Source organism: Euleptes europaea, chromosome 21, assembly GCF_029931775.1.
Source record: "Euleptes europaea isolate rEulEur1 chromosome 21, rEulEur1.hap1, whole genome shotgun sequence".
In the NCBI taxonomy this organism is placed as follows: domain Eukaryota; kingdom Metazoa; phylum Chordata; class Lepidosauria; order Squamata; family Sphaerodactylidae; genus Euleptes; species Euleptes europaea.
In genome coordinates, this window is record NC_079332.1 from 11887561 (window position 1) to 11905051 (window position 17491).

Genomic DNA, 17491 nt, shown 5'->3' on the forward strand with positions numbered 1-17491 from the left:
AATCTACGCACCAGCAGTCTCCAAGCTCACATCAAGTCCCCACCCCTTTAAATGCTGCTTTGTAATTGGCTTACTTTGTAGAGCTGACTGTGAGAGAAAATCCCCTCCCCAAAACCCAATTGCTGCATAAAAAAGAACTTTAAGAACAAAAAAATGGAGCAAACTGAAAGGAGTGGGGGGAGAAATCCAAGCCTCGGTTTTAAAAAGCCTTCCTTCTGCTCAGAGCTCCGAGGAAGCAGGAAGCATTTGAATCCCCGCCTCTTTACACGCTGTTTTGTAATTGGCTGTGAGAGAAACCAAGCTTGTGTTTCCTGCGCTTTGCCTTATGCACGGGGGTTTCACCCGGGCTGAGCTCAGGGGAGAGGGAAGAATCGGGTTAACAGAGGGACAGGTATTCCCGGGATTTGTGAGGGCTGGCAGCGAGGTCATTTCTAATGGAAGGAAAACTCATGCATAATTCCAAGGAACAACTGAGACAGACGGGGTGGTGAACGTGAGTGAACGTACCCATGCACAAATGACCAGTACTGACTTTGGTGAACCAATGGTCCGATTCAGTATGAGGCAGCTTTGTGTGCCTGTCAAAGGAAGACTCTTCTGGCCCTGCAGACATTTTTCCAGATTCCAGGAGCAAGGCCTCTGCCAATCCTCGGTCTAGCGCGGCCATTCTTCACTTCAAGGCCCAAGACAGGCCTGGAATTCTACCCTGAAACCCTTCGGAACTAGCGCCAAAGCAAAATAACGTGTCAGTAAATGCATAATATCAATCACGTTCCTGGCCCCTTATTTTTTCCTAAATGGAAAAGCCTTAGGTTCTAGGAAAAGCGTCCCCCCCACCCTGATTACTTTGGCTGCCTTTTTCTGCATCTTTGGAAGTGAAATTGCTATCCGGAGAACGGCTCCTATTCCCAGTCTTTGCAAATCCAGGGAACAGTGCAGTGGAGCAGTTAGAGTGTCGGACGAGGATTTCGGAGACACAGATTTGAATCCCCGCTCTGCCACAAAAGATTGCCGGGTGACCTTGGGGCAGTCACTCTCAGCCTAGCCTGCCTCACAAGATTGTTGTTTTGAGGATAAAGTGGAGGAGGGGAGAATGAGGTTGTAAGCCGCTTTGTCTCCCCTTTGGGGAGAAAAGCATGGTACAAATACCAAACAAACAGTATCAATGGCTGTTGAGAGGTCCAGAAGCGCATTCCTTCTGTCCACCTCCAGACAAATATCTTCAGCTAAGGCTGTGGCTCAGTGATAGAAGGTCCCAGGGTCCATCCCCAAAATCTCCAACCAGAAAGGATCGGGAAATAGGCAATGCAGAAGACCTCTGACGAAGACCCTGGAGAGCTGCTGCCAGTCTGAGTAGACAATACTGACCTTGATGGACCACGGGTCTGATTCAGTATAAGGCAACTTCATGTGTGAGAGAGGGCTGCCCAATGTGGGCCGGAACCCAACCTGGACCAGGTCTAGAAATCCATTATCTTCTGGGAACATTTCGCTCTCATTTACCTTCTGCACACAATTGCCTTGCCCATAACTATTTCCTGCAATAAGACAATAATCGCCCCAAATTATCAGCATCCAGAGATTGGTTTTCTCAGTACCAGGCAAGCCCCAGTTTCTTTTAATACCAATAGCATTACTTCCGGACTCCGAGATGCATTAGCCAAGAGTTTTTCCTTAGCCAAGAGGGGCCGAGGTTAAGCTTGTGGTTGGCTTCCAGCGCCGTGTCAGCATCCTTGGGGAAGAACAGCTGGAAAAGTCAGATGCTGTCTCGGTTGCGTTTCAAACAATCCGCTCGGCAGTGGTAACACCCTGCCTTTATTAGAAGCTGTGCCTCAAAGGCAGCTGTTGCCTTCCCTGGATCATGTCTTTGTGGTGTAAATGGCGGCGAACTGAAGAGGAAGGAGAGTTGATTTTTATATGCCGACTTTCTCTACCACTTAAGGGAGAATCAAACCGGCTTACAATCGCCTTCCCTTCCCCTCCCCACCACAGACACCCTGTGAGGTAGGTGGGGCTGAGAGAGCTCTAAAAGAGCCGTGACTAGCCCAAGGTCACCCAGCCGGCTTCGTGTGTAGGAGCAGGGAAACAAATCCAGTTCACCAGATTAGCGTCCGCCGCTCATGTGGAGGAGTGGGAAATCAAACCCAGTTCTCCAGATCAGAGTCCACCGCTCCAAACCTTCACTGTTAACCACTACACCACATTGGCTCTCTATGTATGCCTTCCTTGTACTGAAAAGGTCCAGGGCTCTTTGCTCAGTAGCTCTCCGGGGTCTCTGACGAGAAAGGTCTTCCCCAACCCAAGCTCCTTTAAAGGAGAGATGGCGGGGATTGAACCTGGGACCTTCTGCATGCGAAGCGGGAGCTCTGCAGCTGAGCCACGGCCCCCTCCCCCAAATCTCCAGAAATTCCCCAGCCTGGAGTTGGCAGCTTCCATTGTCACGGAAACGTCCCCCTTCCCCATTTTTCTCTGAACATCCTGTCTGGTAAAGAGTCCTTGGGAACTCAAAAGATTGCTCATTACTTTTTTGATGTTTTAATTGATCTGAATAAAAGGTCTTGAATTATTGCTTCACATGCAATGGGAGGATTCTTTCCGAACCTGGAAGACTTATTGCTCAGTCCTAAGCAGGTTTGTGTGTGTGTTAAGTGCTGTCAAGTAGCTTCCGACTCATGAATCAATGTCCTCCAAAACGTCCTATCTTTAACAGACTTGCTTAGGTCTTGCAAATTGAGGGCTATGGCTTTCTTTATAGAGTCCATACATCTCTTGCTGGGTCTTCCTCTTTTCCTGCTGCCTTCAACTTTTTCCTGGCATGACTGCCTTTTCCAGTGACTCTTGTCTTCTCATAATGTGACCAAAGTACGACAGCCTCAGTTTAGCAGGTTTACTTGGATATGAAGAAGAAGAAGAAGAAGAGTTGGTTTTTATATGCCGACTTGGTCTACCTTTTAAGGAGAATCAAACCAGCTTACAATCACCTTCCCTTCCCCTCCCTACAACAGACACCCTGTGAGGTAGGGGGGGCTGAGAGAGTTCAGAGAGAGCTGTGACTATCCCAAGGTCACCCATCTGGCTTTATGTATAAGAGTGGGGAAACCAACCTGGTTCACCAGATTCGTGTCTGCTGCTCCAAACCACCGCTCTTAACCACCACACCATGCTGGTACTGTAACTTTAAAGAGATGACCTATAGGAGGGAATAATAGTTTGGACTTCACTTAATGCCCTGAGACAATATTTTGGCGAATGTGTAAAGTTCTTAAGATAACTAGTTTAACAGAAAGCTCAAGATGCCCTCTACAACCAATGCTTAACAGATGCTCCAAATGATAACTCGCCTCTTAATCCCCATTCCACCAAGGGAATGCTACTAAATTGTTGACGAGTTTAAAAGAGGTGGTGGTTAAAGATAACATTGGGGCGTGGGGGTCTTCCCCAGCCGGAATCAAACACGGGAAGACATGAAAGAGGGCGATCGAGTGGGTTTCCGCTGTGATCCGCTCTCTCTCGTCCTCTGCCAAAGGCCTCCCCACTTGACCCGCTGGACGAACCAAAGGACAATCCCCCCTTGCTTCATTCATTGGATTTAGTTACTCGTGTAAATACGCAGAGTAACCCTATTCTTCCCTCCCCTCTTTCATCCATCAGTTTGGCCCCACTTTGAGCGAGTGTGTGCTTTTCAGGGGCAGACAAGGGTGCTCCAGGGGCCCCAGTTAACGTTCGTTTACTTTTCGGGCCCCTGTCGCTGGGAAAAGGTTATGCGCGGACGTTTTTCTTTCTTTCTTACTCTGGATGCATTGTCTGTAACAGCCAGCCTAGCCCCAGTGCCAGAGACCTGGATGAAATCTGATGCTGATAAATAATGCGGACAGATGGTCTTTCACGAAAGGCCAGGCAACATTCAGACCAGGCCGTTTTCCAGTTAAGCTAAAACCAGCCATTTGGATCGAGATGATTCAGTTTTTATGGCTCGGCAACGGGGAAAATAATTTTAATTTCCTACCTGTATTGAATCTGTTTGGGGTGGGGGGAGTCAAAGCAGAAGATGGCAGGTAGCATTTTGGACAAATGACTCAGGATGCTGGGATAGGGTCGCCAGACTCCAGGTGGCAGTCGGAGATCTCCCGAGTTTACAACTGAGCTGGGCAGCAACGGGGCTGGCATTGGCGAATTCCATGCTGGCCATAATTAGACGAGGAATAGAGAATAAAACTGCTGCTATCATACTCCCCTTGTACAAATCTGTGGTGAGACCACACTTGGAATACTGTGTGCAGTTCTGGTCACCACACCCAAAAAAAGGGATTTTGCAGAGCTTGAGAAGGTGCAGAAAAGAGCAACCAAAATGATCAGGGGGCCTACAGCAACTGCCCTATGAGGAGTGGTTAAAACACTTAGGGCTGTTTAGCTTGGAAAGTAGGTTCTTCAGGGGAGACATGACAGAGGTCTATACAATTATGCATGGTAGGGCGAGAGTGGACAGGGAGAAGCTTTTTTCCGTCTCTCATAATGCTAGAACGTGGGGTCATCTGCTGAAGCTGGAGGGTGAGAGATTCAAAACAGATAAATGGAAGTATTTCTTCACACAATGCATGTGGAACTCTCTGCCCCAGGATGTGGAGATAGCTGCCAACTTGGAAGGCTTGAAGAGAGGCGTGGATGTGTTCATGGAGGAGACGGCTATCCATGGCTACTAGTCAATATGGATACTAGTCATGATGCATACCTATTCTCTCCTGTCTCAAAGGAGCATGCCTGCCCTGAATCCAAATCCCATCCCCCAAATCCCATAATGCATACCTATTCTCTCCAGGATCAGAGGAGTATGCCTATGATATTAGATGCTGTGGAACACAGGCAGGATAAATGCTGCTGCCATCATCTTGTTTGTGGGCTTCCTAGAGGCCCCTGGTTGGCCACTGTGTGAACAGACTGCTGGACTTCACTTGATGGACCTTGGTCTGATCCAGCAGGGCCATTCTTATGTTCTTACGGTGCCCTAGGTGATTGCCCAGGTACGCCTAATGGATAGGCCAGCTCTGCTCCCAGAAATAAGAAACAGTACACGTTATTTTATGCTTCCACTGATTAAAAATAGCCCCAGCAATGAGAGAATTAATCCGCCAATTGAATCGATTGAAGCTTGCGTCCCTCGCGAGAAACTGTGAAGCTTCAGAAAGCTTTTCAGCATTCCTCTCAAGTGTGAAAAACCTGGTGTGTGCATGAATCATGCATCTGTGGAGAGTTAGATGGGTAGACGGGCCGTTGGCAGGGGGAGCACGTTCTTCACCTGGTAGAGGCGAGCCTGAGGTCCCGAATCTGCAAGCGCGAGAAACCAGCCCACATTCAGAGCTTCCGTCCTCCTCAACGGCAGTTTTCGTTTTGCTTATTGTGATCTAGAGGCCTTAGGAAAGGGACATCGTGTGCCGAGCACAGCAGGTTTTTTTTGAATCGCAACAGTTAAATGGCTTGGCCGCAGCCGAGACTTGATGTATGCGTTGACGTCCCCTGGAAATGTGTGCAGGTAAAGGTTCAAAGAACTGGGAAAGAAATGGCCAGGGATTTGATTCTGGCACTCCGACCCTCATTTTTCTTTGGGATTTAAGCGTAGAAGCCAGGTCGTTTTGGAACATTGCATGGCGTTTGCTTCCCACAACAGTTTCTGCAGAGTACAAAAAAAAAGTGTGTGGGGGGGTCTGTACTTATCTGATCCATACGTAATGCCAAATTCTGAGCATTCTTTTAAAACTCCAGCTAGTTGGACTCAAGCTTGGCTAACAGGTGTGCTTAAAGGACTTGGAATTTGGCGCATGAGAAGAAATATATAGCCCTCTAGATGTTACAGCACTGCGTTCCTGGTACATGTTGTTATAACGTCGGAAAAGGTCAATCTTTTCTGACTCTGTGATATAACGTCATCTACTCTTGTGAAATTACATAAGGGTTCCCCGCCCCCCATCCTGTGTTGAGAAGAATATTTGTGCAAACACACCAAAAACTTTTGCATGGCCAGGCAGTGAACAGGTTAACTGGTTTGGGAACATGATGCAAAGGAGACTGTTTAACCCCATCACGTGGAAGGCAAGCAAATGTATGGCTTTATGCGGACATTACTTCCAAGGAAAGAAATACAAGGAATTTATCCTTTGCGTTTCCCCTATTCGTTTTTTTTTTTTTTAAAGTGGATTAAGCGTAAGTGGGATTTAGGGTAGACCTTTTCATTGCAGTTCTTGGTTAGGGAATTCACTGTGGCAAAATCCTCTGCTCTTTATAGAGGAGTGGGAAAATAAACAGATTTAGGGGCCAGATGCCCTGCAATGGCCAACCCTGTTGTAACATGTGTGCCCTCTGGGCAGAAGAAGTGAAGTGGGATCTTTTCCTGTGAGCCCCATGGAGGAGGAGGAGGAGGAGCAAGAGGAAGAGGAAGAAGGAGGAGGAGGAAGAGGAGGAGGAGAAGAAGAAGAAGAGTTGGTTTGTATATGCCGACTTTCTCTACCACTTAAGGAAGACTCAAACCGGCGTACAATCACCTTCCCTTCCCCTCCCCACAACAGACACCCTGTGAGGTAAGTGGGGCTGAGAGAATGTGACTAGCCCAAGGTCACCCAGCTGGCTTCATGTGTAGGAGTGGTGAAACAAATCCAGTTCACCAGATTAGCCTCCGCCACTCATGTGGAGGAGTGGGGAATCAAGCCCATTTCTCTAGATCAGACTCCACTGCTCCAAACCACCGCTCTTAACCACTGGCACCACGCATGGAAACCAGAAAAGCTCTCCCTGGACTCCTTTACCAGCATGAAATGGGAGATTATCCTGGCAACATCAGGAGCCATCTCCCATTCTTAGGGAGAGGTGATGGGCCAAGTCACCTCTGCCCCATTTCAATGGGTGTCTCACCCATGCCAACTCTCGATGCCCGCCAGGGAAAGAATGCCTCGATCACATCCACAAGTTCACAAGACTTTGATTGAAAGAGTTAAACGGGGTACTGACCGGGAGGCAATTCCCACTTTCTCATGAGAAGCCTGGAAGATTCAGGTTTACGAGACGCAGTTTTCAGCCCAGAGCTTTGCTGCGGACCGAGCAAATCTTCGCAGCCCCCGACGTTGCGGGATCTTCTGGGATTTAAAGCTTTCACTTGGAGGAATTTGCACGGTGACTTTCTCTCCGTTCCAGTGCGTTCAAAGAAATAAAATGTCAAAGTTGTCTTTTTGGGGTTTTTTTGGCCAACGCAATTTGGCTCAGCGTTCTGTTGAGAGTCGTCGGGGGACAAGCTCAGCTCGCGAAGCATTTTTTCTCCTTCCTCCATAGTTAGCATTTAGCGAGATTAGAATGCCAGAGGCAGGTTTTTTTTTAAAAGCTGTTTTTATAAAAGGAAAACCTGACAGAGCAAGCCGGGGTACTTGTCTGAGCCGCACACCTGCTTGAAGTCATATTTGTAAAGGGGGTTACGTTTCGTCAGTGTTTGATCGGTATAAAGTCGGCAACCAACGACCCCCCCTCTCTCCAAAACGCTTTTCCGTCAAGCACAGGTTGGAGACATTGAGTTGAGGTGGAGAAGAAAAAAGCCCTAATATCTTTTTAAAAAATAATTTTTTAGAAATTATTTTTTGGGAAAACGCATACAACTTCTCATACAACGCACACTCTTCGTACATCATGTCTACAACAAGATCCTTCTCCAGTAAACAACAGAGCGATTCTAATACATTTTATGTCATCTCATATTATTCTTTAAATCTGCACAAACACTTACTTCTGTAATTAAACAAATATATAAGCATTTATTTTCTAGCCTTTATTTAGTCTAAATTATTTATCTTAATTAAAAATTATATTAAACTCAAAATATTAGTACTAACATTCAATGATTTTGTGCTCTCATCCACCCCAGATAAATCTCCTCCTCCTTCTCCTCTTCTTCCTCTTCCTCTTCCTCTTCTTCTTCTTCCTTTCCTTTCCTTTCCTTTCCTTTCCTTTCCTTTCCTTTCCTTTCCTTTCCTTTCCTTTCCTTTTTTTAGTGTGTGTGTGTTTGTTTGTAGTGTGACGTAGAGGCAGTGTGATTAAAATAGCACCGTGTTTACTAGGCTGATATTTATAGCCCAACACAATCACAGCACATTAATTATCTGAAATTAAAAAGCAGCAGGTGCTCGGGCGCCCACTGGGTACAATTGTTCGACTTTCTCAGCTACGTCTCCGTTGTGCATTTTCATCTGGGAAGAGGATGGCTGAGAAAGGTGAAAACCCAAGAATATGCCTTTTTTTGGTCATGAAGGAATTCGGCGCCAAATCTGGACTCTCGGGCGGTGCCAGCAAAATCACAGTTGGCTGCCCCAGATTCTTCCTCCTCATTCCCTTTCCAGAAATCGTTGTTTGGAGCAAATGCAAAGGGTTGTGTATGTGTGGGGAGACAGGTAAATCACAACCATTCTGTGCAGAGAGTAAAGACATGGCAACTGGAGAGGGGGGGTGAAGGGCGCCCTGTGGGTGACCAGCAACAAATGAACACATGAAGCTGCATTGTACTGAATCAGACCTTTGGTCCATTGTCTGCTCAGACCGGCAGCAGCTCTCAGGGTCTCAGGCAGAGGTCTTTCCCATCACCTATTTGCCTGGTCCCTTTAATTGGAGATGTCAGGAATTGAACCTGGGACCTTCTGCATGCCAAGCACATGCTCTACCACTAAGTCACAGCCCCTCCTCAAATGTCATAGTTACGATTTGCGTGAGGTCCTCACACACTTTTCCACTAGTGTTGCCAACCTCCGAGTACTAGCTGGAGATCCCCCGCTATTACAACTGATTTCCAGCCGATAGAGATCGGTCCACTGGGAGAAAACGGCCGCTTTAGCAATTGGACTCTATGGCATTGAAGTCCCTCCCCTCCCCAAACCCTTCCTTCCTCAGACCCCGCCCCAAAAATCTCCAGGTATTTCCCAACCCGGAGCTGGCAACCCTGTGAAGACTGCAAGCCCTGTCCTCAGTAGGTCATTAGGAAAAGTACTGAGATTCCCCTTTTAAAGTCCAGGAATCCCTGCCAAAGTACCACTGGGCCAGCAGCTGCAGGCTGAGCCCGTATTTCCGCCCCCCGTCTCTTCCTCTCTTGCCCACGCAATTCTCAGTGAAGAGTTGACTGTGGCAACGTAACACTCTCTGCCAGGAGAGGGAAAAAAAACCCAACCCAACCCACCACCGATGTCGAGCATCCACCCTGCCTATAGGTTTATTATGAATGTGCGTAAATATGAACGCTAAGTACAGTCTGGAGTTGCTATCAACGTCTTCCGCAGCGTCTGAGCTTGGACACACCCCAAGACAGGAAAACTCGGTTCGTGCGGATGATGGAAAACCCCTTTCCAGATGACAAACGAATACATATTTGAGGGGGAGGGCGTCGAGATCATGTGAAAGCCCTGATAAATCTAGGTACTTAGTCTCACCTGTGGCTTATTTTTTATCACCTTGAGCCTATTAATTATAGGAAGGCCTTTACCCTTGCCAGATGGCAGGCCCTACCATCGGCTGTCTTAGAAGGAAAATATAAAAAGATCCCTAGATCAGAGAGGTTATGTCCGTGTGGGACAGGGGACATTGAAACCATCGAACATGCACTGATACATTGCCCATTCTACCACGAGGTTAGATCAAAGCTTATTTCCCCCCTACTTGGTAAATTCCCCGAAGAGTCAATTGGGCTTTTGGCAAAGAAGCTCCTATTAGGAGAAGACCCTCAGCTTACGCTCCAAACTGCCAAGTTCTGCGCCGTTGCTATTAAAATACGCAGAACTTTATTAGAGAAAGATCGTTAGAATATTTTAGAATTTTATCAATTTTAAGATGATAATTTTAACCAGGGGTTATTTCTTATTGATCTTACACCTTTATATGTACGGGCAGTTTGTGATTCTGCGGTGCAAAACTATTGAGTCTGGAAATTTTGATGTGTTGGCATGTGGTCGGTCAATCGACCATATTAATAAAATTTGATTTGATCATGTGATAGTTTCCCTGCCTCCACCCACCAAGCATATTTATTTGAAGCCACTGTGCACATACTTGATCAGAACGATATATATGTGACCCCGATTGATGAATGTGTACGTATTTGGGCACGGTGTCTGCTGCCATGAATAGGCTTCCCCCACATTCAGTCTGCGAACGGTGAGAAAACGGTGTCCAGCTCCACACTACATTTCCCAGTCCCTTTGGTACAAACATGACTGAACGCAGACGTGATGAAAACGAGAGAGAGGATATTTATCACTTTTTCGATGAGGAAAGTCATCGGTTGGAATTTTAGGGGATCTCCAGACCCCACCAGGAGACAATCCTACCTGGAGATCTCATAAGAACATCAGAAAAGCCATGCTGGATCAGACCAAGGGTCATCAAGTCCAATACTCTGTTCACACAGTGACCAACCAGGTGCCTCTAGGAAGCCCACAAGCAAGACGGCTGTAGAAGCATTTATCCTGCCTGTGTTCCACAGCACCTAATATCATAGGCATGCTCCTCAGATACTGGAGAGAAGGAAGGTGGGAAGGAGGGATGGAGGGAAGGACGCAAGATAAGAAGAGCCCTGCTGGATCAGACCAAGGTCCATCAAGTCCAGCAGTCTGTTCACACAGTGGCCAACCAGGTGCCTCTAGGAAGTCCACAAGCAAGACGACTGCAGCAGCATTATCCTGCCTGTGCTCCACAGCACCTAATATCATAGGCATACTCCTCTGATCCTGGAGAGAATAGGTATGCATTATGACTAGTATCCATTTTTACTAGTAGCCATGGATAGCCCTCTCCTCCATGAACATGTCCACTCCCCTCTTAAAGCCTTCCAAGTTGGCAGCCATCGCCACATGTTGGGGCAGGGAGTCCCGCAGTTTGACAATGCGTTGTGTGAAGAAATACTTTTAAAAATCTGTTTTGAATGTCTCGCCCTCCAGCTTCAGCAGATGACTCCGCATTCTGGCATCATGTGAGAGGGAGAAAAGCTTCTCCCTGTCCATTCTCTCCATGCCATGCATCTTCCACAATTACCACTGGTTTCCAGGCAACAGAGATCAGTTCCCCTGGAAAACGTGGCTGCCTTTGGAGGGTGGATTCTATGGCATTATATCCTGCTAGGGTTGCCAACCTCCAGGTAGTGGCTGGAGATCTCCTGCTATTACTACTGATCTACAGCTGATAGAGATCAATTCACCTGGAGAAAATGGCCGCTTTGGCAATTGGACTCTATGGCATTGAAGTCCCTCCCATCCCCAGGCTCTACCCCCAAATCTCCAGGAATTTCTCAACCTGGAGCTGGCAACCCTACTCCAGAGGGCCCAGAGTCGTGTTCCCCCCCCCTCCATATGCCTCTGTGGCTTCCACAGCAGGGGGCAACCTTCAGCCGTTCTCATTGCCCGCCCACCCCCCCCTCCGCGCAAACCTCTCGCTCGCAAGTATGAATCACGCCCAGCCTCTCCAGCAGAAAACGATAACCGTTCAGGGGTAAAGATAATGCTTTGGTTTCAATTTATGACCGGGTGTTTCCTAGAACCAAGCCCGAGCAAATTTGGGAACCGCTGGACAGGAAATAAGCTAATAATGGGATTTTGCAGCGTGCAGTTTCCCATATATGGGAGTGAAAATACGCCAGGTTATTTGCTTGACCTCCTGGCTGTTTGGGGGGAATCTTCAAGCATACACTGAAAAAAAAATCCCTTTGTTCTCCATACTCATTTGACTTTGTAAGGCATTTGCTGTGTGATTGTGTTGGGGGTGGGGGCTGAAAAACTACTTTGAAGGCCTCTCGTATGTTTTTATTGTGGAAAAGCTGTTTTGTTAACAATCGTTAACTTATGTTTGTTCCAACCCGTTGCATAGTCTCCTTTCTGTTAGCCACAGGAGTTCTCCATCCTCCATTTCTTTTCCGTCTACCCCACATAGGGTTGCCAACCTCCAGGTACTAGCTGGAGATCTCCTGCTATTACAACTAAGGTTGCCATCCCCCAGGTACTAGCTGGAGATCTCCTGCTATTACAACTTATCTCCAGGCGATAGAGATCAGATCCCCTGGAGAAAATGGCCACTTTGGCAATTGGACTCTTTGGCATTGAAGTCCCTCCCCTCCCCAAACCCCGCCCTCCTCAGGCTCTGCCCCCCAAAACCTACCGCCGGTAGAGAAGAGGGACCTGGCAACCCTAACCCCCTGTCTCATTTCATCTCCCTCTTTCTCTGCACCTCTCTTTCCCCATGCATACACTCTTTTTGGATTCCCGTATCTCAGTCCCCTCTTTTTTCTGTGCCACTCCCCCACTTCACTGGAATTGTGAAATCCACCCCCAACTATGGCCAGTTTTAGCAAACAAAAGCAGTTTCAGAAGTGGCATTTTTACATGGAGAAACGGAAGGGGGTTATTTCTTTTACCAAATGCCATATTTCGCCTGCAGCTAGGGCTACCAACCTCCAGGTGGGGCCAGGAGATCTCCTGAAATTACAACCCATTGCCTGATGATCAGGATGGCTGCTAAATTAGGGTTGCCAGCTCTGGGTTGGGAAACACCTGGAGGTTTTGGGGGTGAAGCCTGGAGAGGATGGGGTTTCCTCAATGGGGTATAATGCCATAGAGTCCACCCTCCAAAGCAGTCAGTTTCTCCAGGGAGATAGATCACAATGGGTAGCCGTGTTAGTCTCACCACCAATGGGAGATTTTAGGGGCGGAGCCTGAGGAGGGCGGGGTTTGGGGAGGGGAGGGACTTCAATGCCATAGAGTTCAATTGCCAAAGCGGCCATTTTTCTCCAGGTGATCTGATCTCTATCGGCTGGAGATCAGTTGAATTAGCAGGAGATCTCCTGCTACTACCTGGCAGTTGGCAACCCTACTTGTGTTGGAAGTTTGTATTGAATTGTTTGTTTAGTATGGTTCTGTGTGATATTAAAACAATTTATTTTACATTTGAATATAGCATATAACACAGTGCATTCCATTGTGTTTTGTGGAATTTGTGAAATTTGTGAAATTTGTGAATTCATCTAAAAGGGAAGCCCACGTGCTGTTCGTTGTTGCTAATTTAGTTAATTCAGCATAGGTAATTCTGTTATACTAAGTATTCTCACCTGGAGGTTGGCAACCCTGGCCACTGATACAGACACTCAGGGCTAAGCTACATGTTATGTAGCTTATTTGGATCTGGAAGTGAAATTTTATCCTCCTTCTGGACCATTTCCCTGAAAATCCCCCCTTTGTCACAAGGGTGATGTTAAATTCTTTTCTTTTCTTTTTGCCGTCAAGTCACAGTTGACATATGGTGACCCAGTAGGGTTTTCAAGGCAAGAGACATTCAGAGGTGGTTTGCCATTTCCTTCCAAATTGTCATGCCCCTGGTATTCCTTGGAGGTCACCCATCCAAATACTTGCCAGGGTCGAGGTAGAGAGTGTGTGACTGGCCCAAGGTCTCCCAGCAAGAGTCCATGGCTTGACTGGGGATTCGAACCTGGGTTTTCCAGACCTTAGTCTGACACCTTAACCACTACACCACACTGGCTCTCTGTTAAATTCTCTGTGTTAAGTGCCGTCAAGTCGCTTCCGACTCATGACGACCCTATGAATCAATGTCCTCCAAAATGACCTATCTTTGACAGCCTTGCTCAGATCTTGCAAACTGAGGGCCGTGGCTTCCTTTATTGAGTCAATCCATCTCTTGTTGGGTCTTCCTCTTAATCCACAACAATTAATTAATCTACAACAAGGGATCACAAATCTGCAATCTTAAACAATTCAGCAACTTCTTTCTATGCTGAAGGGGAAAGATCCAGTGCCTCGTGGGCTTTTGACTGATGAGCTGACAAAACATTGACTGGTTATGTTTGTTCTTCTCTTATAGTGACATCTTTGACGCCATGTTCCCCGTCACTCACATTGCTGGGGAGACGGTCATACAGCAAGGTAAGTCAGACCACTTCCTGGCATTGGGAAGGGTGAATTGCAGAGCTTTACATGGGCTGGCATGACATATTCGGCATCCAGATGTTGTTTTTTGTGTCCTGCTTCTGCAGAGTTAGGATGGAGGGGTGTGTGATCTCCATAGAATCATAGAGTTGGAAGGGAACACCAGGGTCATCTAGTCCAACCCCCTGCACAATGCAGGAAATTCACAACTACCTTCCCTCCCCCACACCGCCAGTGACTCCCTACTCCATTCCCAGAAGATGGCCAAGATGCCCTCCCTCTTATCATCTGCCTAAGGTCACAGAATCAGCATTGCTGACAGATGGCCATCTAGCCTCTGCTTAAAAACCTCCGGGGAAGGAGAGCTCACCACCTCCCGAGGAAACCTGTTCCACTGAGGAACCGCTCTAACTTTTAGAAAGCTCTTCCTAATGTCTAGATGGAAACTCTTTGGGTTTAATTTCAACCCGTTGCTTCTGGCCCGACCTTCTGGGGCAACAGAAAACAACTCGGCACCATCCTCTATATGACAGCCCTCCAGTTGGAGAATCAGTCAGCATTCCCCCCCCCTTTCCAAATGTAGGCTAGGAAGATAGGCATATGGCAGTGAAATTTTCCACTGTATATCACTGGGATTATCCACTGGGATTGTCACCTACATGGCTCCATTTTGTGGAACAGCAGTGGTAGAAGAGTATGGAAGATGACCAGTGGAGCTGGAACGTGCAATTTCACTCTTATAGCGCAATGTTAAGAACACTTTACTGGAAGTTAGATAGGGTTGCCAGCTTTGGTCTGGGAAATTTCTGGAGATTTTGGGGGTGGAGTCTAGGGACCGTGGGGTTTGGTGAGGGGAGACATCATAATGCCATAGAGTCCACATTCCAAAGCAGCCATTAGCTGATCTCTGCCAGCTGGAGATCAGCTGTAATCCCAGGAGATCTCCAGCCACCGCCTGGAGGTTGGCCACCCTGAGTTAAGACCCTTTAAATCAGTCTGAGAAGGATTCTGAATGGACTACCTTAGGATTGCCCTCTTCCAGTAGAAACGGTTTTGAGAACCACCCAACCCTTATTGGCGTTCTTTGTTTATTTACAGGTGACGAAGGAGACAATTTCTATGTGATCGACCAAGGAGAAGTGGACGTAAGTTGGAATTCACATGCCCCCTCAACGAAGTTCTCTGTTCCCCTTTTTCTCTGATCTTAATCATTCTGTCTTCATTAGGAGGCTCCATTTCATTTGATCGGATGCTAGGCCAGTGGACTTGCCCAAATCTTGGAAACTAAGCAGGGTCAGCCCTGGTTAGTACAAAGGATGGGACACCAGCAAAGAAGTCCAGGGTTGCTATACGGAGGAAGGCAATGGCAAACCACCTCTGTCTCTTGCATTGAAAACCCTATGGGGTTGCCATAAGTCAGCTGTGACTTGATGGCTCTTTTCACCACCACCACCACCACCACCACCACCACCACCACCACCACCACCATCTCTCTCTCTCTCTCTCTCTCTCTCTCTCTCTCTCTCTTCCCCCCCCCTTTCCTCCAACTGGTGACCCTAAGCGCCTTACATTATTCTGCTCTCCTCTATTTTATCCTCACAGCCACCCTGTGAAGTAGGGTCGGCTGAGTGTGTGACTGGACCAAGGTTACCCAGTAGGGTTGCCAGCCTCCATGTACTAGCAGGAGATGTCCTGCTATTACAGCTGACCTCCAGCCGATACAAATCAATTGCCCTGGAGAAAATGGCCGCTTTGGCCATTGAACTCTATGGCATTGAGGTCCCTTCCCAAACCCTGCCCTCCTCAGGCTCCGCCCCCAAAAACCTCCCGCCGGAGGCGAAGAGGGTCCTGGCAGCCCTAGTCACAAGGGGAGGACCCTCCCACCCACAGGGTACTAGATTAATTGATCTGGGGGAGGGGAGTCCACATGTTTGAGCCTGTGCAACGTACAGTATTTCTTTGTCTTCTCCATCCATCCCAGTTTTTAAAAACCAAAAGCGGCTTTCCTCCTTGATGATCTCTGGTCCCAAACTGGAAGGATTCCACGAGGCACAGTTGCGAGCCAAAACTTATTTGTCCGTATAAAGGAGGTTAATTTGGTATCATCAGCAATACAAATTATTTTAGGTTTAGAAGTGTCTTATAACCACCCTTGCAGGCAAACTGTTTGCCACTGAGTTATCGAGGGGGGGGAGGCGATCAAGTTGGAATGTGCCCGGGGGGCACTGAGTGTGAAACCAGAGGAGGCAGCATTCTTTAATTGCCCAGGTTAGCTTACGTGTAATTCGTGTCTCCCCGTTGTGTGTGTGTGTGTGTGTGTGTGTGTGTGTGTGTGAGAGAGAGAGAGAGAGAGAGAGAGAGAGAGAGAGAAAGAAAGAAAGAAAGAAAGAAAGAAAGAAAGAAAGAAAGAAAGAAAGAAAGAAAGAAAGAAAGAAAGAAAGAAAGAAAGAAAGAAAGAAAGAAAGAAAGAACCCTCAGGCTGATAAGGGAAGAGTTTATGAAGCATAGATAGGAGATTTGACTCTTGCCTGGTTATCACCAGGTATACAGGTTTTTTTTTTTTGCCTCTGCTACTGAAGAAGGTCAGGTAGATGCAGGGTAGGGTTGCCAACCTCCAGGGGGTAGCTGGAGATCGTCTGCTGTTAGTTACAACTGATCTCTGGCCGATAGAGGTCAGTTCCCCTGGAGAAAATGGCCGCTTTGGCAATTGGGTTATATGGCATTGAAGTCCCTCCCCTCCTGAAACCCTGCCCTCCTCAGGCTTCACCCCAAAAACCTCCCACCAGTAGCGAAGAGGGACCTGGCAACCCTAATGCAGGGGCCTGGTTGGGAATTTAGGGGTTTTTTAAATAGCTATTTTCCAAATGAAGGAGTCTTACAATTCCACCCTAAGCGGAGGTACGCCCTTTAGTCCTGGGGTTTAGGAAGTTGAAACTCTGCTTAGGTGAGTGGCAGAAGGTAAGCTCTGTTGGTTTGGAGTTAGGGTTGCCAACCTCCAGGTAACAGCAGTAGATCTCCTGCTAATATAACTGATCTCCGGCCGATAGAGGTCAGTTCACCTGGATAAAATGGCCGCTTTGGCAATTGGACTCTATGGCATTGAAGTCCTTTCCCAAACCCTGCCCTTCTCAGGCTCCGCCCCAAAAACCTCTTGCTGATAGCAAAAAGGGACCTGGCAACCCTATCTGGAGTAGATAGGTTTGCCAACCTCCGGGGTGCAGCTGGAGATCGTCCGCTATTAAAACTGATCTCTGGCCGCTAGAGGTCCGTTCACCTGGACAATGGCTGCTTTGGAGATTGGACTCTATGGCATTGAAGCCCTCCCCTCCCCAAACCCTGCCCTCTTCAGGCTCCGCCCCCAAAATCTCCAGGTATTCCCCAACCCGGAGCTGGCAACCCTAGCTCTGAATGAAGGCACCTGGGAAGATCATGCAAAACCTTCCTTTTTGGAGATTATTTTTTTTAAAAAAATAGGATATAATTTCTTTGGGGGTACATTTGTTAAAGGCCTTGTTAAAGGGCAGAGGGTTAGGTAGCCCAAACCAGTGGGTCCT

General features: G+C 47.6%; 1 protein-coding gene across 1 annotated transcript in view; it reads left to right on the top strand.

Annotated features, from left to right (window-relative positions):
- Positions 1-17491, top strand: part of PRKAR1B (protein kinase cAMP-dependent type I regulatory subunit beta) — a 91170-nt gene that overhangs the window by 21766 nt on the left and 51913 nt on the right. Inside the window, exons 4-5 of the mRNA XM_056866370.1 lie at positions 13873-13934; positions 15036-15082. Of these exons, the coding sequence (XP_056722348.1) occupies positions 13873-13934; positions 15036-15082 (109 nt within the window). The remainder of the gene's footprint in view (positions 1-13872; positions 13935-15035; positions 15083-17491) is intronic.